The 27532-nt window shown below is 40.2% G+C and overlaps 2 protein-coding genes across 4 annotated transcripts in view; one reads left to right on the top strand and one right to left on the bottom strand.

Annotated features, from left to right (window-relative positions):
- Positions 1-27532, top strand: part of LOC117509916 — a 153247-nt gene that overhangs the window by 94575 nt on the left and 31140 nt on the right. The window lies entirely within an intron of this gene.
- Positions 730-26918, bottom strand: LOC117510128 (gastrula zinc finger protein XlCGF57.1-like). 3 transcript variants are annotated; one of them, XM_034169739.1, is made up of 4 exons: positions 26796-26918; positions 18338-18459; positions 18076-18256; positions 730-2294 (listed from the first exon to the last, which is right to left on the bottom strand). In XM_034169739.1, exons 2-4 carry the CDS (start codon positions 18455-18457, stop codon positions 793-795), a joined length of 1803 nt encoding a protein of 600 aa, XP_034025630.1. In that variant the 5' UTR covers positions 18458-18459; positions 26796-26918; the 3' UTR covers positions 730-792. The 3 variants fall into 3 exon arrangements, with proteins under 3 accessions (XP_034025630.1, XP_034025629.1, XP_034025631.1); XM_034169738.1 differs by having other exon boundaries at positions 18076-18459; XM_034169740.1 differs by lacking the exon at positions 730-2294 and adding an exon at positions 16890-17504 and having other exon boundaries at positions 18076-18459.

The following is a 27532-nucleotide window of genomic DNA, read 5'->3' on the forward strand; positions in this document are numbered from 1 at the left end:
AAATATTCAAGCATTTCAATTTATACAGTAAATGTTTGAGTTTGTAAAGAAAAATGCAAACAACTTTTTTGCTGAACAGCCGAATATTCCTTTTCTTCACTTTCTGTAAAGTAATAACAAGTTTGATAACTTTTTTCATGTTTTGATTTGGAATAGAAGGTGCAATGTTCCCAATGCATTTGTGTGTACAGACATAAAAGCTATTTGAAGGATTTTAAGCTTTACTCACTATTTAAACAGACTGCTATTATTTTGAACACAGCTGTATGTGTGTACATATAACTTATATATATATATATATATATATATATATATATATACACACTCCCACTCCGCAATGCTGTTGTATGATTGGTGATGCAAAATACAAAGGTTTCACTATTCCCAGTTTCCCCAATCACAGCAAGAGAACAATTTAACTCCTTCAAAGTTGTCATGGAGTTGCAATGGTTATTACGCCTACTTTTTTCTGCCTGGTCACTCAGATTTTGAGAAGTGCCTGCAGAATACCACATTATTTATATTTACTGTGGCGTTACAGAGGTAAGGGTTAAAAAAAAAAAGAAGCTTTTATGCTACCTTTTTGTCCAAACATTTTCCACACATACAGGATATCTTTTTTTTTTTTTTTTTTTTTTTTTTTTACAGAGTGCAATAGGCCCCAGACCTGTAGTTTGTGATTGCACCCTAAACACTTCTGCATTGAATAGGCTCTCCTTGAGACCATTCCCTTAATTGCTAGTAAGTACCTCATAAACACTGGGGCATCCAGGGATTGCTTCTAGGTATTTCCTAAGGTTTTTCTTCATAAGCCCTGTCACCCCAACCACCACTGGTATTATATCTACCAGTGTCTATATTTTCTACTGTATGAATTCTCATGTGTCTCATCAGATTGCCCTTTCTTCCAAATTTTTTACCACACCGAGAACAGCCAAATGGTTTCTGTCCCGTATGAATTCTCATATGTGTGACCATATCACCCTTTTGCCCAAATCTTTTACCACACTCAGAACATCTAAATGGTTTCTGTCCTGTATGAATTCTCATGTGTCTGATCACATCACACTTACGCCCAAATTTTTTACCACACTGAGAACAGCCAAAGAGTTTCTGTCCAGAATGAATTCTCATGTGTGTGATCAAATCGCCCTTTTGTCCAAATCGTTTACCACACTCAGAACAGAGAAATGGCTTCTGTCCTGTATGAATTCTCATGTGTATATTCAGATAGCCCTTTCGCCCAAATTTTTTACCACACTCGGAACAGCTAAATGGTTTCTGTCTTGTATGAATTCTCATGTGCATGTTCAAGTGGCTCTTTTGTCCAAATCTTTTACCACACTCCAAACAGTCAAATGGTTTCTGTCCTGTGTGAATTCTCATGTGTATGTTCAGACCGCCCTTTTGTCCAAAACTTTTATCACACTGAGAACAGCTAAATGGTTTCTGTCCTGTATGAATTCTCATGTGTCTGATGAGATCACCCTTTTGCCCAAATCTCTTATCACACTCCAAACAGTTAAATGGTTTCTGTCCTGTGTGAATTCTCATGTGTCTTGTTAGACTTCCCTTTTCGCCAAAACTTTTACCACACTCAGAACAGCCGAATAGTGTCTCTCCTGTATGAATTTGTATTCGTTTGTTCAGTGTGCTCTTTTTTCTCCACTTTTTAATCTGGAAAGGGAAACTGAATGGTTTCTCATTTGCTTGCCTTCTCCTGTGTTGCTTTGAATGGTTCAGGTGACTACAAACCTTTCCACATTCACAGAAATTCAGTTGTGTCTCAGAAATGTTGCAACTGCTGCAACTAATTGAGACATTGCTGTTTCTCAGACAGTTTAAACCTGAACTAAGGTCTCTGGTCTGTTTCCAATCATAACTGTCATCAGTCTCAGTTTCAGAACTGTCTGAACTACCATTAGTATCTGGTTGTAAATTACTATATAGTCCTGAGTTACTAGTTGGTTTTGGTCCCTCATCGTCCTCTCCATCAGCTTGTGCAGTCAGTGCTCTGTGTACAGTTGAAGTGCTGGCTACAGGCTCAGCCTCTGTGCTCTCACCAGTTTGGCTTTGATGAACCTGTGATGACAGTGGGTTTTCATCATCACTTTCACTCTTCCCAAAGACAGCAGTAAAAGGGAACTTAGTGATATCAGCCTCCTCCAGCTGATGAAGCTGCTGTCCCTGATGATTTATCCAGACTTGTTCCTCTTTAATGTCCTTCTGGTCATCATTCAGATTCCAGTCCCGCTGTTTAGGGAGAATTTCTTCTTTAATCAACTTCTGCATGTCTACAAATAATCAAGAAAATTGATATATTCCTGGAAACATTAATCAAAATAAGGATGAATTTGCAGAGTGGTGAATGTGAATATGTGTTATTGTAGTGTTAATTTCATCAGACAAAAATTAAATTATATTTGTCAAGGGCCATTTTTTCATGACAAAAACGAGACAGTGACTGGTTGTGTGGAACTGTGTTCTGATATTTATGACAGTTGCCAGTGGCTGTGGAAAATTGTTTCCATTATTAGACAAAGTTTTATACACTTAAAGAAGATAACAGTACTAATTACGTCACACGACTCCACAAAAAATAATGTGCTGCAAAGTAAATTCATCAGATGCCAATGACAAACATTTAATGAAAAAAAATGTACACTTTTTCTTACAATGTTAAAGTCTGTTCAGCTCTGAGGCTCAGATTAAAGTTACTGTGTGTAGATTTTTGAACACAGCAGCAAATGCTACATCCATCCAATATCAATTTGTTTTTAAACATTATTTGACTAATATAGAACAAATGACGTGAAATATTAAAAGAAGTGTGCTTCATATTCAAATTAACGGTCAGTTGTGGCTCTTACAATAGATCAGGGGTGGGCAACTTATCAAGATGCTGATTAGACAACATGATTATTGCACAGGTGTACCTTATATTTTTGTTCAGTGTACATTGAGTTTTCAGTGAATGACTAAATATGACAAACTAAAAAGGACATTTGAGAAAAGACAGACTAAAATAGGTGATAAAAAATTAACACTTGTGCCAATTCAACATGCAGATCCACCTTGGATTTGCTGTGACGACCCCAAGTGCAAACAAGGGAGCAGCCGAAGGGACTTACATTGCACTGAAAAGGCTGACAGTAGGGAAATGTACATGAGTGATTCCTTTACATTTCACACATTCTTGAACTGCATCTAAACACTAAATTTTCACAAATGTGGTATTTAGTCCAACTGAATCACTCTGGATACAACTGGACATAAGTGGCATGAGCAATCACAGCTGAGTGCAGTCTTATTCATTTATTCATACATTTATTTTCTGTCATTTATCCGGGCCCGGGTTGCAGTGCCAGGACACCAAGCAGCTCATCCACACCTCCCTATCCTCTACCAGGTCCTCTAACTCTTCCTTAGAATCCTGAGGCATTTCCAAACCAATTTCCTCTAGAGTGTGTTCAGTCTTCCTCCCATTTGGTTGTGCCTGGAACACCTCGGGAAATGGCCAGAGGGCATCCTCACCAGATGCTGGAACCAGCTCAACTGGCTCCTTTTGCAGCGGCTCTACTCAGAGTCCCTCCCGGATAGTTGAGCTTCTCACCCTGTTCAGGATTGAAACCCAGATGCCCAATAGAGGAACCTCATTTCTGCCACTTGCATCCTTGACATTGTTCTTTCGGTCTTTACTCAAACGTCCTGACTATAGGTGAGGAAAGGAGCATAAGGTGACTACTAAACCGAAAGCCTCACCTTCTGGCTCAGTCCAGTATGAGTTCTTGCAACATACTCTGGCTGCTCCTCATTTTTAAGAACACTTTAGCTGCATTCCCTCAGTCCACCCAGCTGTAAATGGATACCAGCCTTGGCTGGGGAATTAACCTGTGTTGAACTGGTGTCTCATTCAGGGATAGTCACAAACTCGTCCACTTCATGCTACAGTATCTGGGTATAAACAAATGACACCAGTGGTCCTCAGAGCTGATAAAATACTTCTACGTCTTATTCTGCTACTGCCAAAACCCAAGAGAAACGTGACACAAACATAGCTCCAGTGGTATCAAAAAAATCTTGTCCAACAAACTTAATTATTATGAGCTTATGTCATTTGACATCACTTCCATTGTCACACTACTACAGACGACATGTTAATGGTTTGTCAGGGTAGTGCTCTGGTGACCCAGGTGCCAGCAGTCCTTGATCTGAGCTGTATAATCTTTCAGGCATGCACTGGCCAGTAACGTATTGGTCCTCTTTGACCCCAGAAAAACATACAAACAATATGACAGTAGCAATCAAAATCTGCAGTTCTACAAGTCATCATGATTCAAATATTTCAAAATTATTCTTTCCATGGCACAGCGCAGGCACTCGAGAGGAGAGGTTCTGGTTGAAAGCAGCAAAGCTTGTGCTCTGTTTTTGCGGCACTTGTCTTCTCCATCAATGATGTGATGAGAATCAAAATAGCGTATTTACTTTGAGGAAAGTTGGAACCAAGAATCATGATATCGAGTTGCTTGTTCTCAGTCAGATATGATGTTGCAGACCCTCCGTGATGACTTGAGACATTTCGTATCATGTTTGCGTAGTTTCCCTCTGTGCCTTTTCCTTTTGGCAAGCACATAAAAGATCTTTGGAAGATGCTCTTTTGACATCCTGACCAAGTGCCCAGAAAACACAATTGGCCACAGTGATGCATAGTGTGCATGAGGTGTGTGCACGCCAACATTATACAGAAGGACTCCAGCAGCTCCAGCATAAAGAGACTTCACACATGCAACAAAATTTCAAAGTTATTTAGATATACCATATTTTCTGGAGTATAAGTCGCGTTTACCAGTTTATCTAAGAAGTTAAATGTATTTAATCACTGCATCATTTATTTATAAGGCACCTACAGTGTTAAGAAGCACAGCTAACAAGCTAATTAATATCACTCGGGATGCACCTATACCACTTTTTTCCAGACTGAGTACAAGTATGAGTACATACATTTTGGTACTTGTTGATACCGTGTACAGATACGAATACTTAATAATACCATTACAGTTTTATGATGACTTTGAAAACATATTTTTATTCATCAGTTGTTCCTTACTTTTTGATTGTAACTGCTACCAATATCATTAGCCGTGTTTTTATTCACAAACATTTCACTTAAATCATGTAACATCACTTTTTTTGACTACAACAAATTGCCCTTTAACATTGTGTGTTTCTTAAACATGACATTGCCAGACATCTCACTTAAATGTAAGCTGGACTTCGGCACTACAAAATATACAACACCAGGAACAGAACTGAAACTGTCCATCAATAACTTTATTTATGTCTGTGAGGACTAAAAGCCTTTTTTGAAAATGTGAGGGACAGATTCATTTTGATGAAAAGAAGCTTCTCTGTGTTATCAGCTGTGAGGCTGTTTCTGTTTTCATCTACCATGTGTGACACTGAGCTAAACAGCCTTTCACTCTTCACACTATTTTTTTTAACCTTTAATTGAATACGTACCGGTAACATACACAAATACAAACTGTAAATGTTTTTTCCCCAAAGGTGGAACATGCAATATTGGAGGAGCATCTGTTTCTGTTTCACACATTTTTTCCTGTTATTGCACATTTCCTTTTACTTGCACATTTTATTACAGTGAATTATTCAGTGTTTAGTTTATATTTATACATGCCATATAGACAGAATGCAGCTCATACCAAAGTCAAATTCTTTGTATTCTGTGGATACTTGGCGAATAAAGACTATTCTAATTCTGGATGTGAAATGGCAGACAGATGTGATCACATCTGTGTATTTCACATCCATGTATACACAGCAGCAATAACCAGGTGAGAGGTGCGCATTAAAACAGCATGCTGCGCACACATCAAGATCCCAATTCCCACAGACTCTCTCAAAGTAAAATAAAAGCAAAGCCTACCAGCTCCACTGAAGAGAAGACAATACAAAAGAGGAAAAAACTGAGTATGCCACTCACCCAGTTAGAAAGATTTCCAAATATAAAGTCGACACCATCAAAGAAGCCCCCGCGCATGCATCGCTCGTGCAATCGCCAGTCAGAGAACACGTGCAGGTCCACTATAAGTCCTCACATGGATCGCCAGCCAGAGAAAATGTTCAGGTCCACTGGTCCTCAGGTACAGATTGCACGCACGATCGTTGGTCAATCAATCAATCAATCAATCAATTTTTTTATATAGCGCCAAATCACAACAAACAGTTGCCCCAAGGCGCTTTATATTGTAAGGCAAGGCCATACAATAATTATGTAAAACCCCAACGGTCAAAACGACCCCCTGTAAGCAAGCACTTGGCTACAGTGGGAAGGAAAAACTCCCTTTTAACAGGAAGAAACCTCCAGCAGAACCAGGCTCAGGGAGGGGCAGTCTTCTGCTGGGACTGGTTGGGGCTGAGGGAGAGAACCAGGAAAAGACATGCTGTGGAGGGGAGCAGAGATCGATCACTAATGATTAATGCAGAGTGGTGCATACAGAGCAAAAGAGAAAGAAACAGTGCATCATGGACCCCCCCAGCAGTCTACGTCTATAGCAGCATAAACTAAGGGATGGTTCAGGGTCACCTGATCCAGCCCTAACTATAAGCTTTAGCAAAAAAGGAAAGTTTTAAGCCTAATCTTAAAAGTAGAGAGGGTGTCTGTCTCCCTGATCTGAATTGGGAGCTGGTTCCACAGGAGAGGAGCCTGAAAGCTGAAGGCTCTGCCTCCCATTCTACTCTTACAAACCCTAGGAACTACAAGTAAGCCTGCAGTCTGAGAGCGAAGCGCTCTATTGGGGTGATATGGTACTACGAGGTCCCTAAGATAAGATGGGACCTGATTATTCAAAACCTTATAAGTAAGAAGAAGAATTTTAAATTCTATTCTAGAATTAACAGGAAGCCAATGAAGAGAGGCCAATATGGGTGAGATATGCTCTCTCCTTCTAGTCCCCGTCAGTACTCTAGCTGCAGCACTTTGAATTAACTGAAGGCTTTTAGTGAACTTTAGGACAACCTGATAATAATGAATACAATAGTCCAGCCTAGAGGAAATAAATGCATGAATTAGTTTTCAGCATCACTCTGAGACAAGACCTTTCTGATTTTAGAGATATTGCGTAAATGCAAAAAAGCAGTCCTACATATTTGTTTAATATGCACTTTGAATGACATATCCTGATCAAAAATGACTCCAAGATTTCTCACAGTATTACTAGAGGTCAGGGTATGTCATTCACAGTAAGGATCTGGTTAGACACCATGTTTCTAAGATTTGTGGGGCCAAGTACAATAACTTCAGTTTTATCTGAGTTTAAAAGCAGGAAATTAGAGGTCATCCATGTCTTTATGTCTGTAAAACAATCCTGCAGTTTAGCTAATTGGTGTGTGTCCTCTGGCTTCATGGATAGATAAAGCTGGGTATCATCTGCGTAACAATGAAAATTTAAGCAATACAGTCTAATAATACTGCCTAAGGGAAGCATGTATAAAGTGAATAAAATTGGTCCTAGCACAGAACCTTGTGGAACTCCATAATTAACTTTAGTCTGTGAAGAAGATTCCCCATTTACATGAACAAATTGTAATCTATTAGACAAATATGATTCAAACCACCGCAGCGCAGTGCCTTTAATACCTATGGCATGCTCTAATCTCTGTAATAAAATTTTATGGTCAACAGTATCAAAAGCAGCACTGAGGTCTAACAGAACAAGCACAGAGATGAGTCCACTGTCCGAGGCCATAAGAAGATCATTTGTAACCTTCACTAATGCTGTTTCTGTACTATGATGAATTCTAAAACCTGACTGAAACTCTTCAAATAGACCATTCCTCTGCAGATGATCAGTTAGCTGTTTTACAACTACCCTTTCAAGAATTTTGAGAGAAAAGGAAGGTTGGAGATTGGCCTATAATTAGCTAAGATAGCTGGGTCAAGTCATGGCTTTTTAAGTAATGGTTTAATTACTGCCACCTTAAAAGTCTGTGGTACATAGCCACTAACAAAGATAGATTGATCATATTAAGATCGAAGCATTAAATAATGGTAGGGCTTCTTGAGCAGCCTGGTAGGAATGGGGTCTAATAAACATGTTGATGGTTTGGATGAAGTAACTAATGAAAAATAACTCAGGACAGAACAATCGGAGAGAAAGAGTCTAACCAAATACCGGCATCACTGAAAGCAGCCAAAGATAACGATACGTCTTTGGGATGGTTATGAGTAATTTTTTCTCTAATAGTTAAAATTTTGTTAGCAAAGAAAGTCATGAAGTCATTACTAGTTAAAGTTAATGGAATACTCAGCTCAATAGAGCTCTGACTCTTTGTCAGCCTGGCTACAGTGCTGAAAAGAAACCTGGGGTTGTTCTTATTTTCTTCAATTAGTGATGAGTAGAAAAGATGTCCTAGCTTTACGGAGGGCTTTTTTATAGAGCAACAGACTCTTTTTCCAGGCTAAGTGAAGATCTTCTAAATTAGTGAGACGCCATTTCCTCTCCAACGTACGGGTTATCTGCTTTAAGCTACGAGTTTGTGAGTTATACCACGGAGTCAGGCACTTCTGATTTAAAGCTCTCTTTTTTAGAGGAGCTACAGCATCCAAAGTTGTCTTCAATGAGGATGTAAAACTATTGACGAGATACTCTATCTCACTTACAGAGTTTAGGTAGCTACTCTGCACTGTGTTGGTATATGGCATTAGAGAACATAAAGAAGGAATCATATCCTTAAACCTAGTTAAAGCGCTTTCTGAAAGACTTCTAGTGTAATGAAACTTATTCCCCACTGCTGGGTAGTCCATCAGAGTAAATGTAAATGTTAAGAAATGATCAGACAGAAGGGAGTTTTCAGGGAATACTGTTAAGTCTTCTATTTCCATACCATAAGTCAGAACAAGATCTAAGATATGATTAAAGTGGTGGTGGACTCATTACTTTTTGAGCAAAGCCAATAGAGTCTAATAATAGATTAAATGCAGTGTTGAGGCTGTCATTCTCAGCATCTGTGTGGATGTTAAAATCGCCCACTATAATTATCTTATCTGAGCTAAGCACTAAGTCAGACAAAAGGTCTGAAAATTCACAGAGAAACTCACAGTAACGACCAGGTGGACGATAGATAATAACAAATAAAACTGGTTTTTGGGACTTCCAATTTGGATGGACAAGACTAAGAGTCAAGCTTTCAAATGAATTAAAGCTCTGTCTGGGTTTTTGATTAATTAATAAGCTGGAATGGAAGATTGCTGCTGATCCTCCGCCCCGGCCCGTGCTACAAGCATTCTGACAGTTAGTGTGACTCGGGGGTGTTGACTCATTTAAACTAACATATTCATCCTGCTGTAACCAGGTTTCTGTAAGGCAGAATAAATCAATATGTTGATCAATTATTATATCATTTACCAACAGGGACTTAGAAGAGAGAGACCTAATGTTTAATAGACCACATTTAACTGTTTTAGTCTGTGGTGCAGTTGAAGGTGCTATATTATTTTTTCTTTTTGAATTTTTATGCTTAAATAGATTTTTGCTGGTTATTGGTAGTCTGAGAGCAGGCACCGTCTCTACGGGGATGGGGTAATGAGGGGATGGCAGGGGGAGAGAAGCTGCAGAGAGGTGTGTAAGACTACAACTCTGCTTCCTGGTCCCAACCCTGGATAGTCACGGTTTGGAGGATTTAAGAAAATTGGCCAGAGTTCTAGAAATGAGAGCTGCTCCATCCAAAGTGGGATGGATGCCGTCTCTCCTAACAAGACCAGGTTTTCCCCAGAAGCTTTGCCAATTATCTATGAAGCCCACCTCATTTTTTGGACACCACTCAGACAGCCAGCAATTCAAGGAGAACATGCGGCTAAACATGTCACTCCCGGTCCGATTGGGGAGGGGCCCAGAGAAAACTACAGAGTCCGACATTGTTTTTGCAAAGTTACACACCGATTTAATGTTAATTTTAGTGACCTCCGATTGGCGTAACCGGGTGTCATTACTGCCGACGTGAATTACAATCTTACCAAATTTACGCTTAGCCTTAGCCAGCAGTTTCAAATTTCCTTCAATGTCGTCTGCTCTGGCCCCCGGAAGACAATTGACTATGGTTGCTGGTGTCGCTAACTTCACATTTCTCAAAACAGAGTTGCCAATAACCAGAGTTTGTTCCTCGGCGGGTGTGTCGTCGAGTGGGGAAAAATGGTTAGAGATGTGAACGGGTTGGCGGTGTACACGGGGCTTCTGTTTAGGGCTACGCTTCCTCCTCACAGTCACCCAGTCAGCCTGCTTTCCCGGCTGCTCGGGATCTGCCAGGGGGTAACTAACGGCGGCTAAGCTACCTTGGTCCGCACCGACTACAGGGGCCTGGCTAGCTGTAGAATTTTCCACGGTGCGGAGCCGAGTCTCCAATTCGCCCAGCCTGGCCTCCAAAGCTACGAATAAGCTACACTTATTACAAGTACCGTTACTGCTAAAGGAGGCCGAGGAATAACTAAACATTTCACACCCAGAGCAGAAAAGTGCGGGAGAGACAGGAGAAGCCGCCATGCTAAATCAGCTAAGAGCTAGTAGCTACGCTAAGCTAGCGGATTCCTAAAAATACGCAAAGTGAATAATGTGTAAATAATTTAGAGGTGATTCAGCAGAAGGAGTGCTTTAGTTAAGGCACGTAAAGATTACACTGGGAAACAAATCGTAATCTAGATAACTAGATCAATCTAACTGCGCAGATTAAACAGCTAACAGATACAGAAAAACACCGCTGTGCTCCGGAACAGGAAGTGATACAATACCGCAATGAGAGCCAACCACCAGTAGAGGCAAGCAAGAGAATAGAAGAGAAGCTTCACCAGAGAATAATGTCTGACTAAAGCTCTGTTCAGCTCAAATTCTGTCATGATTTGTGGCACGTTATAGTCCAGTGTTTTTACAATAAATCAGTTTAAATAAGTTTGGTTTGTAAGTGAACCTCCTACTCTGCCTAGTTTGCAACAAACCTGTGCCCAACATTGGAGTTGTTCAAATTGGAGAATTCCCTGGGTGAAATTCCTAGGGTGGTGTCAGAAGTCTGACCTATCATGTTCATTCATGATTTCTAATTGCCCCACGATTAAAGATAACTCATCCAGTTCACCACAATAATTCCTGCACCTTTTTCCGAACTGTGTGAAATGGCCTGCCGCCCATGGAGAGGATTCGGCTTCATCCCCAGCGAATCCTCTCTGTGTACAGCAGGAAAGCAGTGTCGCCGACCAAACAGTCCCCCTAAAAACTGGTCCACCCTGCCTTCACTGCACATGCGTCATTTCTGTGCGTCAGCCGCCATTCAGATTATCACCTTTGTTTCTGTTTAAAACTGCACTCCAGTCATCATCTGTCTCAGCAACATATCTGAAGCTTTTGTACAACAATCATTTCCACAAAAATTCAACATTATTTCATAATGAAAGGCGGGGGAAGCGATCAGAGCACCACAGCAACATGAGCTACTGGTGCTGCGTTCACTGCGCCTCCGTCATTTCAAAGCGTCAGTAGCAATTCACTAATTAGTGCCGTGTCTGCTTAAAACGGCCTCGTTTCTGCTTAAAACTGAGTTTAGAATGATGTGAGAGGTTTCACCTTGTCATCTGATGGTTAATAATCCCATTATTCCCATTGGGTGAAGAGACTGCTGTGGTCTCAAATGACACGTGCACTGGAGGCAGGGCGAACCAAATTTTAGTGGTGAGGCGTTCAGTCTGCAACACCAGGGACAGGTGCTCTCCCCTCATGCGGTCTGCTCCGCTTCGACTCCGTCCACGTAGGATGCAGCACAGAACCAGAACTCTGTGGATCATCCAGCAAATGAAGCAGGCAGACAGTTTATGAAATAAAAAGCATTTGAAAGCAGACAGACAGGGTGTAAGAATGGGTTTGAATCTGCCCACAAGTTTGCAGAAAGGACAGCCTGCCTATTTGTAAAGCGGACTTAGAACTTCAAAGTCAAAGTCAACTTTATTGACAATCTAGCCATGCAACAGTGCATTACACAGAAGACTGAAATTGCGTTTCCCCAGACTCCAAATGTGCAGTAACAGAGGCTAAATTAGACATACAACTAAATATAGACTGGACATGAGACATCAATAGGACATAAAATGCAAATAATATCAGTAACAGAACAACAATCAGCACGACATATAGACAACAGTGAGCATACATTCCCAGGGCTGTCATAGTGTTTCAGAATGTAGTTGGTTGAGGTATTTTGAGGTATAACAGAACTGTGTTCACATTACTAACTGAAGTGACTAAATCTGACCCTTTGTGTACCTACAAGACTGTGTTTTTACAATAATTTTCTAGCAGCTGGCAACACTTTTTGTTGTCATGTACACTGACAAAATAATAATAATAATAAAATTTAAAATTAGGCTTATCTTCACAATTAACTGGTTTATTTAATGAAGAAAAAGAATCACATTTGATTTCATTGACATGGGAATGCTAGTAACATTTCAGTTTAGATTTTCTTTTGATCCACAGTTGAAAACCAAAAATTGGGGAGGAAAAAAAAGATAAACACTGCATGATCAAATTTCTACCATACCTAAAACTTTTGCAGATTTATTTGTTAATAAACTTTTTAATTTTTAGAATTGAGTATTTGAGTAGGTGAGAATAGAAGGGAAGAAAGTGTCAAAGTAATAAAAGAAAGAAAGAAAATAAATCAAATAGCTAATCATGGCAGGCATAGATTAGGATGGATCAATCTTACATTATCCGAAGAACAAAAATAAGTAAATGAGAGAATCAGCTCAGTTATTACTTGAAATTGTTGACGTTCTAATAAGCTGTCTATGTGCAGTCTGCATAAGTTGGGAGTGGCAAGATGGCCGCCAGTTTGCTTCAGGAGATTGTACAGAGTGTGTGGGCCAATGAGCGATCCAGTAATATATACAGATCAGTGGAATTTACACATTTAGCCTAATGTTTACAAATGCCAAGCTAAATATTTAGCTAAATGTTGAGACAAATATGCACCTTAATAAAATTTTTGGGGCACTTCTAAAATATTAATAAGAAAATAATACAAAATGGCTCTTTGTGCAAACTTTTGTGTGTGTGTTTTTTTAAGTTGGTGGTTGGGGTGGGAGGCTTGGAGGTAGTGTGCCTAAAATGAGACAGTAGCGACATGATTAGTAAAAAAAAAAAAATCGGTCACATGACTCATGGTGCCAGTTTGGGTTCAAAGTGGCGTTTGTTGTTAATCTGTCTGCATGTAAAATCCAGCTATTTTATTTATTCCCTGAAAATGCCGGGTTGTTGTGTATTTGGATGCACAAATGGATACAGCAAGGCTTCAAGATGTACAGATTCCCTTCAGATCTGTACAGAAGAAAAAATTGGGAAAATAAAGTCAGCTGTGTGGGATGGAAGCCAACTTCATCACCGTTTTGAGAGGTAAATTTATTGTTCAGTCCCGTGTACAGTAAAACTCACCTACACCATCATCATATAAACCAGATGTTCACAGTCACCAGACAAAAAACAAAGTTTCTGTATTGTTTTCCATGTAATAAACACTGTATATAACAGATTTTGTACAACAGATTTTCACTCACATCAGATAAAATGTCCCGTCTGATCGCAACGTATCTCCATTAAACCCCTCGTGTGGGACCGGAGTCATTTCCGTGATTAAAAGCCCGACCGTTTATTTTTTTCTACACAGTGTTCTGACTCGGACCCGCAGCCTGACGTGCACCTGTTAAATCAGACACAGTAAAAGGCTGTGATTTGACACTTTGCTGCTTTCAGTGCTTTGTCTGCCATCATATTATAATAGTTATTTGCAGTGTGCACGCTGATTACATTTTAATAATGGATCAAATATATTTGGCAGAAAAAAATTTTCAGAGGAAATTCTGACCCGGTCATTAAATGAGGCGTGTGTCCCGATTCAGGATTCCCCGTAGATGTTCAGCCACCTCCTGACTGTAACTAATCTGCTACATACATATCGTTCACATCGGATTGCAATATATTTCCATTAAAAACCCAGAGCAGGCTGGACGTGCAGAGGTACAAATTAAAGTTCAGCATTCTGACACTCGCCGATTTGAGGAAAGTGGGACCGGAGTCATTTCAGTGATTAAAAGCCTGTTTCTTTTTTCAAAACGTGTTCAGACTGGGACCTGAAGCCTGACGTGCACCTGTTAAATCAGACACAGCAAAAGGCTGTGATTTCACACTTTTTTGCTTTCAATCCTTCATCTGCCATCATATTTTAATAGTTTTTATAATGCGCATGCTGATATATGGATCAGAAAAGGCTGCAACTTTACAGCAAGAAGTTGGTAAAAGAGAAAAATGTAAAACTTACCTATGATTTAGAGGTGACGACTGTAGAAAGAAAAGCTTGTTGGGGGTCAAATTAGTCCAGAATAAAGCATAATCCAGAGGCAGAAAACTTTAAAACTGTCACGCACTTCATTGCATGACACGGAGTTACAGAGCTGCAGGTGCATAAATCAGGCTTTAAATTAATTAAATCATCATAAATTGTAAATCTGATAGCTTAACTATTTTTATATTTATTTTGATAGTACCTGTACCTGGATGTGTTGCTGTATGTGTTTAAATGTTTTAACATTTTTTTTTAAACCTTAAAGGTTCATTCAGTTGTTCAGCGCAGTTGGGCCCAAAATGGCGCCATGTTCTGAGTTGATGCCACTCTCTCAATAAAGGCACAATATTTGAAGGGAGTGTTGCCCAGGGAGTAATTCAGTGTAGAAATGCCACTGGGTCCCAACCGTAAAGCACGAGGGTGGAAACATATTTTGGGGGGGGGAACAGGACAAGTGCGCCGTATTGAAGGGAGGATGGGTGGGGTCATGTATGGCGAGATTTTGGCAAACAACCTCCTTCCCTCAATAAGAGCATTGAAGATGGATCATGGCTGGGTCTTCCAGCATGACAATGACCCAAAACACACAGCCAGGGCAACTAAGGAGTGTTTCTGTAAGAAGCATTTAGGTCCTGGAGTGGCCTACCCAGTATCCAGACCTGAAATCAACACAAAGTCTTTGGAGTGTGTTGAAATTCTAAACCTGAAAGATCTGGAGAAGATCTGTATGGAGGAGTGGACAAAAATCCCTGTTGAAATGTGCAAACTTGGTCAAGAACTACAGGAAACGTCTGACCCGTGTAACTGCAAACAAAGGTTTCTGTACCAAATATTAAGATGTGTTTTTCTTTTGTATCAAATACTTATTTCATGCAATATTTTATTTAATAACCATACAATGTACAATGTGATTTTCTGTTTTTTTATATACATTCTGTCTTTCACAGTTGAAGTGCACCTATGATAAATATTACAGCCCTCTCCATTCTTTGTTGGTCGGAAAACTTGCAAAAATCGACAGTGGATCAAATACTTATTTGCCTCACTGTATATGCCATGTGGATCAGCAATGTCATTCAGACTTAACAGTTGTGCTGATAAGCACAAAATGTTTTGCTTTTTGCAGGATCTGGATAATGTTTTGGTGAAATTTTAAAAGAGACACACAGAATGTAGTGATCCTCATGAAATATAACTATTTTAATCTTAAACTTGGGTATTTTACCAGACCAAAGTATTTGGTGCACATGATTTCATGGACTTCCATAAACATGTAAATCCAACGAATACACACATGCAGAGAAAACTACAAACGTACTGTATTTTGTGAAAAATGAGGCACACCTATCCAAAAATGCCTCTTTGAGAGAGATGAGAGAAAATGTATACAAGATGCATGTGACATTTACCACTTCATGCAACAAGAAGCAAAATGAATTTAATGGTAAATGGACTGCATTTATATAGCACTTTTCCATCTGCAACAGACGCTCAAAGCACTTTACAATTATGCCTCACATTCACCCCGATGGGTGGTCATGGGTCAGGGTGCTGCCATACAAAGCGCTCACTACACACCAGGAGCAACTAGGGGATTAAAGGCCTTGCCCAAGGGCCCTTAGTGATTTTCCAGTCAGGCGGGGATTTGAACCGAGGATCTTCTGGTCTCAAGCCCAACACCTTAACCACTAGACCATCACCTCCCCTAATCAGTGCATTATTTATTTATAAGACACACACGGCATGAAGAGAACAACTAACAAGTTAATTAATATTGCTATACCAGACACAAAACATGAGTGAAGCCACTGAACAGATGATCATATGTGAGGTAAATGTGCAACACAATTAAAAGTTTGAAAACTCTTTTATAGTCCATTTGTAAAAGAAACCTTCATTAATTTTCTTCTTGTTCAGTTTTGTACAGGACTAACAAAAGCTATCTTGCTGTTTTTACATTGTCCAAATACGTTTTCTTCCATACAGAATAAAATAATACATATATGTTTTCTCTCTCTTTTATTCAAAAGTGTGACCAAGATGGTCCAGCTAAAAAACAAAACATTATTTCTTAAGAACAAAGAAAGTTTCTTCTTCTTCAAACACAGATGATCAACCTCTGCTAATATATTGGCCTAACTGTTTGGGACAACACCGAATATAACAGTTTCTCTTTTATCAATTTGATGACAAATTATCGCAAGTGAATTGGATGATTTGAGCCCATGAACACAGTGCAGACTCTGATTCGGTTGTGGAGTTCTTGGTTGTAGAACATTCTCCAAAGTAGATGACAGTAGTTCAACAACATCCATTTAGTCAGTTGTTGGTGTCATTTGGCAGGACATTTTGCTGTTTGGTAAAGATAATTATTCATATTTGCTTGAAATGAGCATGACTGTTAAACTGCATTTTATCTCTGGAGCCTGACGATAGGCAAAGACATGACAAAAAACTCAAAGTCGTGAGACCATCACACACTTTAATGTTTGCTTTAAGTGTGACCAACTCTGTTTTAAACACACGCCGAAAGTAACTGAACCCCATTATGAAGGTCCCCCATCACCATCATTTATTTAAAATTAAAAAAGGCAGTTTAATGGTGCGTTTCTCGTTTCCACTGCCATGAAAATGTACAGAATCATAATTTTTCAAGTCACACCAGACTTAAAAACAAAAACAAAAAAACAAAACAGATTTACACTCCTGAAAATACATTATATGATGTAAGGACACATATGTGAATGATTATAAGGATTGCATCAGTGACACAAAACCCCCAGACTGCAGATGAGACCCCACAACTCAAAGAGGGCCTGCAATCATTGCAAGAAACAATAAGCACACAGCAGTGCTACCTCCCAGGTTGAGAACATGCACAGTGACAGGGCAAATACCCCAGACTGACAAAAGATGAAAAAAGACCAAGGCAACCACTAAACAGCCACCCAGTGAAAGGGGACACCCAACCACCCACCACACAGAACCTCACAGGGAGAGACTTCCAATGCCCCACCCAGGACTACCTGCCAGGGTGACAGATGACAGCAGCCGCCAAGCACCATCTGGGTTCGAAGGCTTCTGCAAAGGACCCAAGTGGATGACAGCTGACAAGTTGTAGATAAACAGAGGTAAAAATGAACACCAGAACCATGTGATCAGTGCTACAGGCTCACCACCAGATGTCAGTATTTCATCAATGCCCAGTCAGTCAAGATCTGTCAGTCTTCGTTACAGAGTAGTCATTTTGGATCCCCTGAAGAATTAGAGAACTTGGCTGAGGATAGGAAAGTGTGGGAAGTTTGTGATGAGCTGCTTGGTCTACTCTCAACACGACCCAGAAACAGAAAAGCGGCAGGAAATGAATGAATGTGACATTTAGCATGTTGAAAGATACGAACATGGCTCAAAATAGCAGGTTCGCTTATCCCCATCTGTGTCTATCAGACCCAGAGCTGAATATGCAGTTATTACAGAGTTACTGACAAATAATTTGCAGACAGACTGACTCCATGAATCATAGTATGAATTCCCTGCTACCCTTAAGGAAAAAGCAACAGAATCACTGTTTAAGTCTAGATTCATCCTTTTACATATGTTGACATTCGCTGATGAAAAAAAATGTTATTTCAGCTTGAATGATGTAAATTATGTGTCAGTGTTACATTTCACTCTTACCATCAGCGTGTGGTTGAAAACGACTGCATGGACCTGTGGCTGGTTGGGATCCTCCACAGTCCTCGTCTTTAGCTTCTATTTTCAGTGATTTGTGTTCAGTTGAGTTGCTGGGAAGAAGCTCCACTTCATCTCTTTCGTTTTGGTGAAGCTGTGATGACTGTGGTTTTTCTTCATCTTCACTCTTCAGAGAGACAGCAGTGAAAGACAACTTAGTGATATCAGCCTCTCCCAGCTCATGAGGCTGCTTTCCCTCCTGTCTTACCCAGAGATCCTCCTGTTCCTCTTTAATGTTTGGAGGCTTTGAGCCCTTTTGGTCCAGGCGCCGATTCCATTCCTCCTGCTCAGGGAGAACATCTTCTTTATTCACCAACAGCTGCTGCATGTCTGCAAGAAAGAATTTAAATAGAAAAAAAAAAATTATAATAACGAGAAAGCAAATAAGTGGTGTGTGTGTCCTGACTTCCAGCTTGTTATTGTACTAAAGAATTCAACTCCGGTCTGGGAGTATGTGCTGGTGCTGAATGTTGCTACATCCTCCACACTACACAGACACATGTTGGGATCTTGTTGGCAAACAACCACTTCATCACATCTACAGTAAAAAGTTTTGGCACCCCTGATGATTTTCCTTTATAAATCATTGGTTGTTTGGATCAGCAATTTCAGTTAAATACAACCCCTGGCAAAAGTTATGGAATCACTGGCCTCGGAGGATGTTCATTCAGTTGTTTAATTTTGTAGAAAAAAAGCAGATCACAGACATGACACAAAACTAAAGTCATTTCAAATGGCAACTTTCTGGCTTTAAGAAACACTATAAGAAATCAAGAAAAAAAGATTGTGGCAGTCAGTAACAGTTACTTTTTTTAGACCAAGCAGAGGAAAAAAATATGGAATCACTCAATTCTGAGGAAAAAATTATGGAATCACCCTGTAAATTTTCATCCCCAAAACTAACACCTGCATCATATCAGATCTGCTCGTTAGTCTGCATCTAAAAAGGAGTGAACACACCTTGGAGAGCTGTTGCACCAAGTGGACTGACATGAATCATGGCTCAAACATGAGAGATGTCAATTGAAACAAAGGAGAGGATTATCAAACTCTTAAAAGAGAGTAAATCATCACGCAATGTTGCAAAAGATGTTGGTTGTTCACAGTCAGCTGTATCTAAACTCTGGACCAAATACAAACAACATGGGAAGGTTGTTAAAGGCAAACATACTGGTAGACCAAGGAAGACATCAAAGCGTCAAGACAGAAAACTTAAAGCAATATGTCTCAAAAATCGAAAAATACGAGGTCTCTTAGATAATAAACCGACCCTTTTATTTTTTTTTTTTAACTATATGGATTTGAATGACATGCGATTACACCAATCATGCTTGAACCCTCGTGCGCATGCGTGAGTTTTTTCACGCGTGTCGGTGACGTCATTTCCCTGTGGGCAGGCCTTGAGTGAGATGTGGTCCCGCCCTCTCGGCTGAATTCCTTTGTTTCACACACTGCTCGAGACGGCGCGCGTTGCTTTATCAAAATTTTTTCTGGACCTGTGAGGAATATCCGAGTGGACACTATTCGAGAAATTAAGCTGTTTTCTGTGAAAAGTTTAACGGCTGATGAGAGATTATGGGGTGTTTCTGTCGGTGTAAGGACTTCCCACGGAGCGGGACGTCCTGCAGCACTTCCAGGCGCTGTCGTCGGCCTGTTTCGAGCTGAAAACATCCTAATTTAAGGCTTAATTCACCCAGGACATCGTGAGAGAACAGAGAAGATTCAGAAGAGGCCGGCATGAGGAATTTATGCGGACATTCCACTGTTTAAGGACATTTTTTAAATGAAAGACGTACGCGCAAATTCGCCGAGTCGTTTCCGTGACGACTCGGCAAATCTGTGTGCGCCGCGACAGGAAAAACACCTCCGTGTTGAAAACCATTTGTAGAATTCTGGCGGCTTTTAATGGCTTTCAACAAGTGAGTAACTGAGAAATTGTTTAACAGCTTGGGCATGTTCCAACTTGCCCGTTAAGATTTCCAACGGAGGTGTTTTTCCTGCCGCGACCCCCCGCGGTCGGGTCCAGCCCGACATGCGACTCTGCCCGCACGTTCTTTCATTACAAAATGACCGTTAACAATGGAATGTCCGAATAAACTCCTCATGCCGACTTCTTCTGAAAGTTCTGTGTTCTCTGACGACTTACTGCGTCAACAGAGCCTGATATGTGGAAGTTTTCAACTTGAAACGGCGAGACGCTGCCGCCTCGAAGCGCAGATCGCCATCAGGCGCCGTGGACCGTCCTTAAAGCGACACTACCAGACCAAAATCTCTCATCAGCCGTTAAAATTTTTACCGAAAACCAGCTGAATTTATTGAATGGTGTCCACTCAGTTGTGCCTTACAGTTTTGAAAAAATTTTTATCAAACAAAGCAACAGTCTCTGAGCCATTCCTAAACAATGAAAAAAATCGACGAGCGGGTGGACGACTCCTCACTCAAAGACTGCCCACAGGCGAATGACGTAACCGACAGGCGTGAAAAAACTATCGCATGCCCACGAGGGTTCAAGCATGTCTGATGTAATCACACGTGATTCAAATCCATATGGTTTTTGAAAAAAAATAATAAGGTCGGATACTTTTCTAATAGACCTCGTATACAACAAAACAAATGAGGAATGAATGGGAGGAAACTGGAGTCAACGTCTGTGACCGAACTGTAAGAAACCGCCTAAAGGAAATGGGATTTACATACAGAAAAGCTAAACGAAAGGCATCATTAACACCTAAACAGAAAAAAAACAAGGTTACAATGGGCTAAGGAAAAGCAATTGTGGACTGTGGATGACTGGATGAAAGTCATATTCAGTGATGAATCTCGAATCTGCATTGGGCAAGGTGATGATGCTGGAACTTTTGTTTGGTGCCTTTCCAATGAGATTTATAAAGATGACTGCCTGAAGAGAACATGTAAATTTCCACAGTCATTAATGATATGGGGCTGCATGTCAGGTAAAGGCACTGGGGAGATGGCTGTCACTACATCATCAATAAATGCACAAGCTTATGTTGATATTTTGGACAATTGAAAGGATGTTTGGGGATGATGAAATCATTTTTCAAGATGATAATGCATCTTGCCATAGAGCAAAAACTGCAAAAATATTCCTTGCAAAAAGACACATAGGGTCAATGTCATGGCATAGGGTCAATGTCAATGAGCAGATCTGATTTGATGCAGGTGTTAATTTGGGGGATGAAAATTTACAGGGTGATTCCATAATTTTTTCCTCAGAATTGAGTGATTCCATATTTTTTTCCTCTGCTTGGTCTAAAAAAGTAACCGTTACTGACTGCCACAATCTTTTTTTCTTGATTTCTTATAGTGTTTCTTAAAGCCAGAAAGTTGCCATTTGAAATGACTTTAGTTTTGTGTCATGTCTGTGATCTGCTTTTTTTCTACAAAATTAAACAACTGAATGAACATCCTCTGAGGCCGGTGATTCCATAATTTTTGCCAGGGGTTGTATATCATATAGCAGACAATCAGTGATAGTTAAGAAGTGAAATGAAGTTTATAGGATTTACAGAAAGTGTGCAATATTTCCTTAAACAGAATTAGGCAGGTGCATAAATTTGAGCACCCCAACAGAAAATAAAACATCAATATTTAGTAGATTCTCCTTTTGCAGAAATAACAGCCTCTAAACACTTCCTATAGCTTCCAATGAGAGTCTGGATTCTGGTTGAAGGTATTTTGGACGATTCTTCTTTACAAAACATCTCAGGTTTGTTGGTTTCCGAGCATGGACAGCCTGCTTAAAATCACATCAGATTTTCAATAATATTCAGGTCTGGGGACTGAGATGGCCATTCCAGAACACTGTTCCTCTGCATGAAAGCCTTAGTAGATTTTGAGCAGTGTTTAGGGTCGTTGTCTTGTTAAAAGATCCAGCCTCTTCAACTTTGTCACTGATTCATGAACATTGTTCTCAAGAATCTGCTGATATTGACTGGAATCCATGTGAGCCTCAACTTTAACAAGATTCCCAGTACCTGCACTGGCGATACAGCCCCACCGCATGATGGAACCACTTCCAAATTTTAATGTAGGTAGCAAGTTTTTCTTGGAATGCTGTGTTCTTATTCAGCCATGCATACTGCCCCTTGTTATGTCCAAATAACTCAATTTTAGTTTTATCAGTCCACAGCACCTTATTCCAAAATGAAGCTGGCTTGTCCAAATGTGCTTTAGCATACCTCAAGCGACTCTGTTTGTGGTGTGTACGCAGAAATGGCTTCCTCTGCATTACAGCATCATACAACATCTGTTTGTGCAAAGTGCACTGTATACTTGAACAATGCATAGTAGGGCTGCAGCTATCGAATATTTTTGGAATCGAGTAATCTATCGAGTAATCGAATAAAAAAGTACTTTTGTATTTTTAAACAATATCAGTAGTGGCAGGACTCTCCCTGAGCAATGGCACAATGTTGCTGTGCCATCATGCAGATTTTTAAATTTAGGATGTTCCCTCTCTCTCTGTTTAGGTAATTATTTATTTTTTTCACATTATTAAGAGTTTTGGAGCTTTGCCAAACCATAAGCCCAGGCGCTCTGTAAAATCTTCAGTCTGCGAACAGGACATTCTTTTTTTTTTTCTTATTGCACATTTCTTTTGCACTTTTTATTACTATGATTTATTCAGTGTTTAGTGTATATTTCTACGTACCGTACAGAGCAGCTCGAACCGAAGTCAAATTCCTTGTTTTCTGTGGATACTTGCGAATAGCAAAGCCTCTGAAAAAACGGCTGTGGAGTGCAACATTCCCACAACAGCTGCACTGATAAATTAACTCTACAGCCTGTTGATAAAAACTCTTATCAAATCTGAATATAGGCATTTTTTTGAATAGTTAAACATGATTAATTTAAAGTGCGCTTCCTTTCGCTTCATCTGCGGAGGTGGAGAGCAGCCAGTGAAGCAAACCACGTTTAAAAAAAACAAAAAACAAAAAAAAAAAAAAAAAAAAAAAAAATATATATATATATATATATATATATATATATATATATAAACACACTGCTTCACTTTAAATGCATAATATGTCCGTTTTAGATGATCAGTACAGACCCTTTCTTTTAAGAGGCTTTATTTTACTCAGCATGTCGCTTTGTAAACTTGTAGCGTCGCCTGCTACATTGATTAGCGCTTACATTAGATCTGGGGATGCTCTACGGTCTTCTTCCCGGTTTTTTTTGGGAGCGTTACCGTGCCACCTACAGGCCTGGCATATGTACTACAGCTTTAAACGAAGCTTCGAGCTTTGCCTCGAACATTTTTTGTAATCGAATTACTTCATTAAGCGTTTCAGCCCTAATGCATAGAGACACTATCTGCAGCAAGATCATGTTGTAAGTCTTTGGAGCAGGTCTGTGGGTTTACTATGACTGTTCTCACCATCCTTCACTTCAGCTTATCTGAGATTTTTCGTGGCCTGCCACTTTAGGCCTTAAATGGTATTGTGCCTGTGGTCTTCCATTTCCTCACTATGTTCCTCACAGTGGAAACTGACAGGTGAAATCTCTGAGATAGCTTTTTGTATCCTTCCCCTAAACCATGATGTCGAACAATCTTCATTTTCAGGTCATTTGAGAGTTGTTTAGAACTCCCATGTTGCCCCTCATTAGAAGAGATGCAAAGAGGAGAAACATTTGCAAATGGCGACCTTAAATACCCTTTTTCATTATTGGATTATTATGGTTAAAATTTTAACCATAAGTTAAAACTGTATGCCTCTGGATGACTTGGGTGATACTGCCAACGTATCAGTATGGGGTCAAAAGAAATGAGTTTTCTTTTGTGTGACCAGTTCTCCTTTGCCTGCAGAGGATAGAGCGGTTTCTTCTGGTTCCAGCTCTTCTCTGTTTGTAGAGGATAGAACTGCACATCTACTACGAAAAGCTAAGTCTGCAAAAATGTTAGTGGTCTAAAAATTAGCGGACCAAAACTTATCAAAAGATAATTGGTCCAATGATGGTTTTAAAAGTTATCTGAAAAGCTAATCGATAATGAAAACGTTACCTTCAATAATTAGCGGTTAACAGATTAGCAGAACTGTGCCCACCACTGGTATTTATCATGCTTGCTGAACACTTTCTATTTACATTACACAAAAATGGTAACAAAGAGCACATGTTTTCTTGCCACATGGCTGGCCAAAGTGCATGCTGGGCTGTGCAGCACTACTGCCATCTATGAACTGTCTTCTCCGCACTATTTCTTTGCAAATCAGATAATATAGTAACTTATTACGAGGACCCCAGGTAGCAAACAAAAAACACACAGTCACATATTCAGTTCCACATAAATACTACAATATTGCCAGCAAAGTCTTAGGGCAGGGGTGATGGCTAAGTGCTCTCGTCTCCAGAGTGGAAGGTTCTTGGTTACCACCCATGCCTATTCTCCCTGTAATGTGGAGTTGCATCAGGAAGGGCATTCAATGTAAAACCTGTGCCAAATCAACATGCAGAACCACCTCGGTTCTGCTGTGGTGACCCCAAATGACACAAGGAAGAAGCTGACTGGATTTTTACTGCTTGCAAAGCTGTGAAACGTAGAATAACTGCTGCTTGTAAATAAAAGTACAGATAAGGAGTAAACTTAACTGAAAAGACATAGGTGAGGTATTAATTTACTTTTAAGGGGTAAAATGGACTGGGTGCGTTCACTTTGCTTGTACGAGGTCTGTTAGAAAAGTATCCGACCTTTTTATTTTTTTCAGAAACCTGATGGATTTGAATCACGTGTGCTTGCATGAGCCAACGTTGAACCTTCATGCGCATGCGTGAATTTTTTCACGCCTGTCGATTGCGTCATTTGCTTGTAAGCAGCCTTTGTGTGAGGATGGGTGTAGTCTGTCGTCGTTTTTTCTTTGCAAGGAAATGGCGGAACGACTGGAGCAGCGCGACTGCATCAAATTTTGCCAGAAACTGGGCGACAGCCAGGTGGAAACCATTCGGATTATTCGGACGGCTTTCGGTGACGATGCTATGGGCATCACACAGAATAAGGAGCGGTACAACCGGTTAAAAAGACGTCCGCACAACGGTGGAGAGCAAGCCGCGCTCCGGGTGGCCATCAACATGCTGAAATGACCAGATCATTTCCAAAGTGAACGCTGTGGTGATGCGGGACCGTCATGTGACTATCCGAGAAATTGCGGAAGAGGTGGACATCAGCACTTTTTAGGCACATTCCACTATGACAGAAGATTTTGCCATGAAAAGAGTTGCAGCGAAATTCATGCCCATGGCTTCAGCACGAAACTGCTGATGGAGCAAAAGCGCCTCCGTGTTGAAGTCTCACAGGACATGTTGTGACATGCCCACCTCTTCCACCATTTGGAAGATTCAAACGGCTTTCGGTGGCATTTCAGCTGCTAAGCTGCTGCTAAGCCACTGCTTAAACAACCTTCTCTGTGATTGGACATCTTTTTGCGGTAGCTTCGCTTTTTCTTCTTCGACAAGTGTCGTGCCAAAGTAGTTATCCCCATCAGAATTTGTATCCCCTGGCGCAGAGAAAGGCCACAGGTTGGAATCGATGCAATGACCCTCTTGCTCTGAGGCAACTGTGCTAACCACGAAGCCACCATGCATACTAATCTATAAGATACAGACAAGTGTTTAGTGCACTTGGTTTCCAGTGCTGAAGGTTCCTGGTTCGAACCTCACCCCTGCCACATTTCACTATGTCATGTGGTGTTGCATCAGGAAGGGCATCTGGTGTATAGCTTGTGCCAAATCAACATGCAGACCCTCCTTGCATTTGCTGTGGTAACCCTGAGTGAAATCAAGGGAGAAGCCAAAGGGACTTAATATGTGTGTAAATTTTAGCAAAAAAAAAAAAAAAAGTTTAATATCAGCATGGCCATGTCAATTCAACATGAAAAAGACCATCAAAATTACAGATTTTTTTTTAAATTACAGGTTTAAACTGTAAAATTTACATAAATATGTATGTGTAAAACCATTTATATATTCATTGTAATTTTGACAGAATTCCCCTGGCAACCACAGCTGACAGAATTTTTCTGTAAAAACTGGATTTTTTTTTTTTTTTTCAGTGTAAAAGATTAATTTTATTTATTGTAAACCAAAACAACCCAAGTAAACATCACCCACATCACGCTTGTCTGCCTATCTTTTATTTAAAACAGAAAATGTCACAGACAAGTACAAGAGTGTACAGTTTATAATTTTTCATATTTTAATCTCGAAGTCGAATAAACTAACGCAACTGAAGAAAGAGTACAAATCATTGGATTATCCTGACAGTGGTGCGGTCATAAACGTTTTACTGCGTTTTTTTTTTTTTTTTTTTTATAGTAATAAACGTCTTACGGCGTGTTGTTGGACACCGTTTCTGTGCTGTGCGTGGAATCGACGTGAAGACACGCATGCATTAAACGTCGTCAAAGATTACGAAACTTTTTTTAATGCCATGTATTGAACAACCAACATGCTGTTATTTTTGTTTGGGAGCAGGAGGAGATCTTTTATAAGAGCTGCAGAACGTCTGTAAGCGCTGCACCGAGTGAGTGCGAGCTCCAGCGCCAGGAGATACAAATTCTGACGGGGAGAACTACTTTGGCACGACACCTGTCGTTTGTCAGTTTTTGTGGCTCTGAAGCTCTTTAAGAAACATATTCGAAACTTACAGAATGATGTTGGACTCGTTCCCAGAAGAGTTTTCGGTGATTCCAGCTAACGAGCTGTAGCTTCAGAAGCTAACAGGAAACAAAACAGTTTTTCTTTTTCTACTACTTCTTTTTCGCGTTGTATGGTGGATGGTAACCAGCATATACCGCCACTTACTGGTTTGGAGTATAGCGTGGAGTTTATTGTTTTGTTTTGTTTCCCCTTCTCCTTCAGTGGATTTATTGGTGGGTTGCACCAAAGTACGATTAGACACAAAATAATCACGAGGAGCAGTGGGCAGCCACAGTCCAGCGTCCAGGGAACAACTCTGGATGTAGAGATGCTGCCTTGGTCAGGGGCAGAAAAACGAGCAAACCCTAAATAAGCATTTTTTTGTTGTTGTTCATTTGCTATGCTCACTAACTGGATAATAAATAGTGCACATGTTTCTGTTGTGTCAGTGAAACTTCAGATAAATCACTTCAGTCTAAGTGATGGTACAGCCTGGTCACAGAGAATCACCTTGACTTATAATATGAAGATAGTGTTGGAAAGCATTCGATTGTAACCACCTGGTACCTCCTGGTAGCACACAGTCAAGCACTTTTTTTGCGGTACAAGATTTAATTGCCGTAAACAGAAACTTGAGGTTTCAACATTTCAGCAGGACTGGCAGGTCCTGTCCACAGCAGTAAAGTACTCCGTTGTAATATATCAACAGTTACGTCCTGTTTTCCAGTGTTCTCTGTAGTAAACA

Source organism: Thalassophryne amazonica, chromosome 5, assembly GCF_902500255.1.
Source record: "Thalassophryne amazonica chromosome 5, fThaAma1.1, whole genome shotgun sequence".
Taxonomy (NCBI): domain Eukaryota; kingdom Metazoa; phylum Chordata; class Actinopteri; order Batrachoidiformes; family Batrachoididae; genus Thalassophryne; species Thalassophryne amazonica.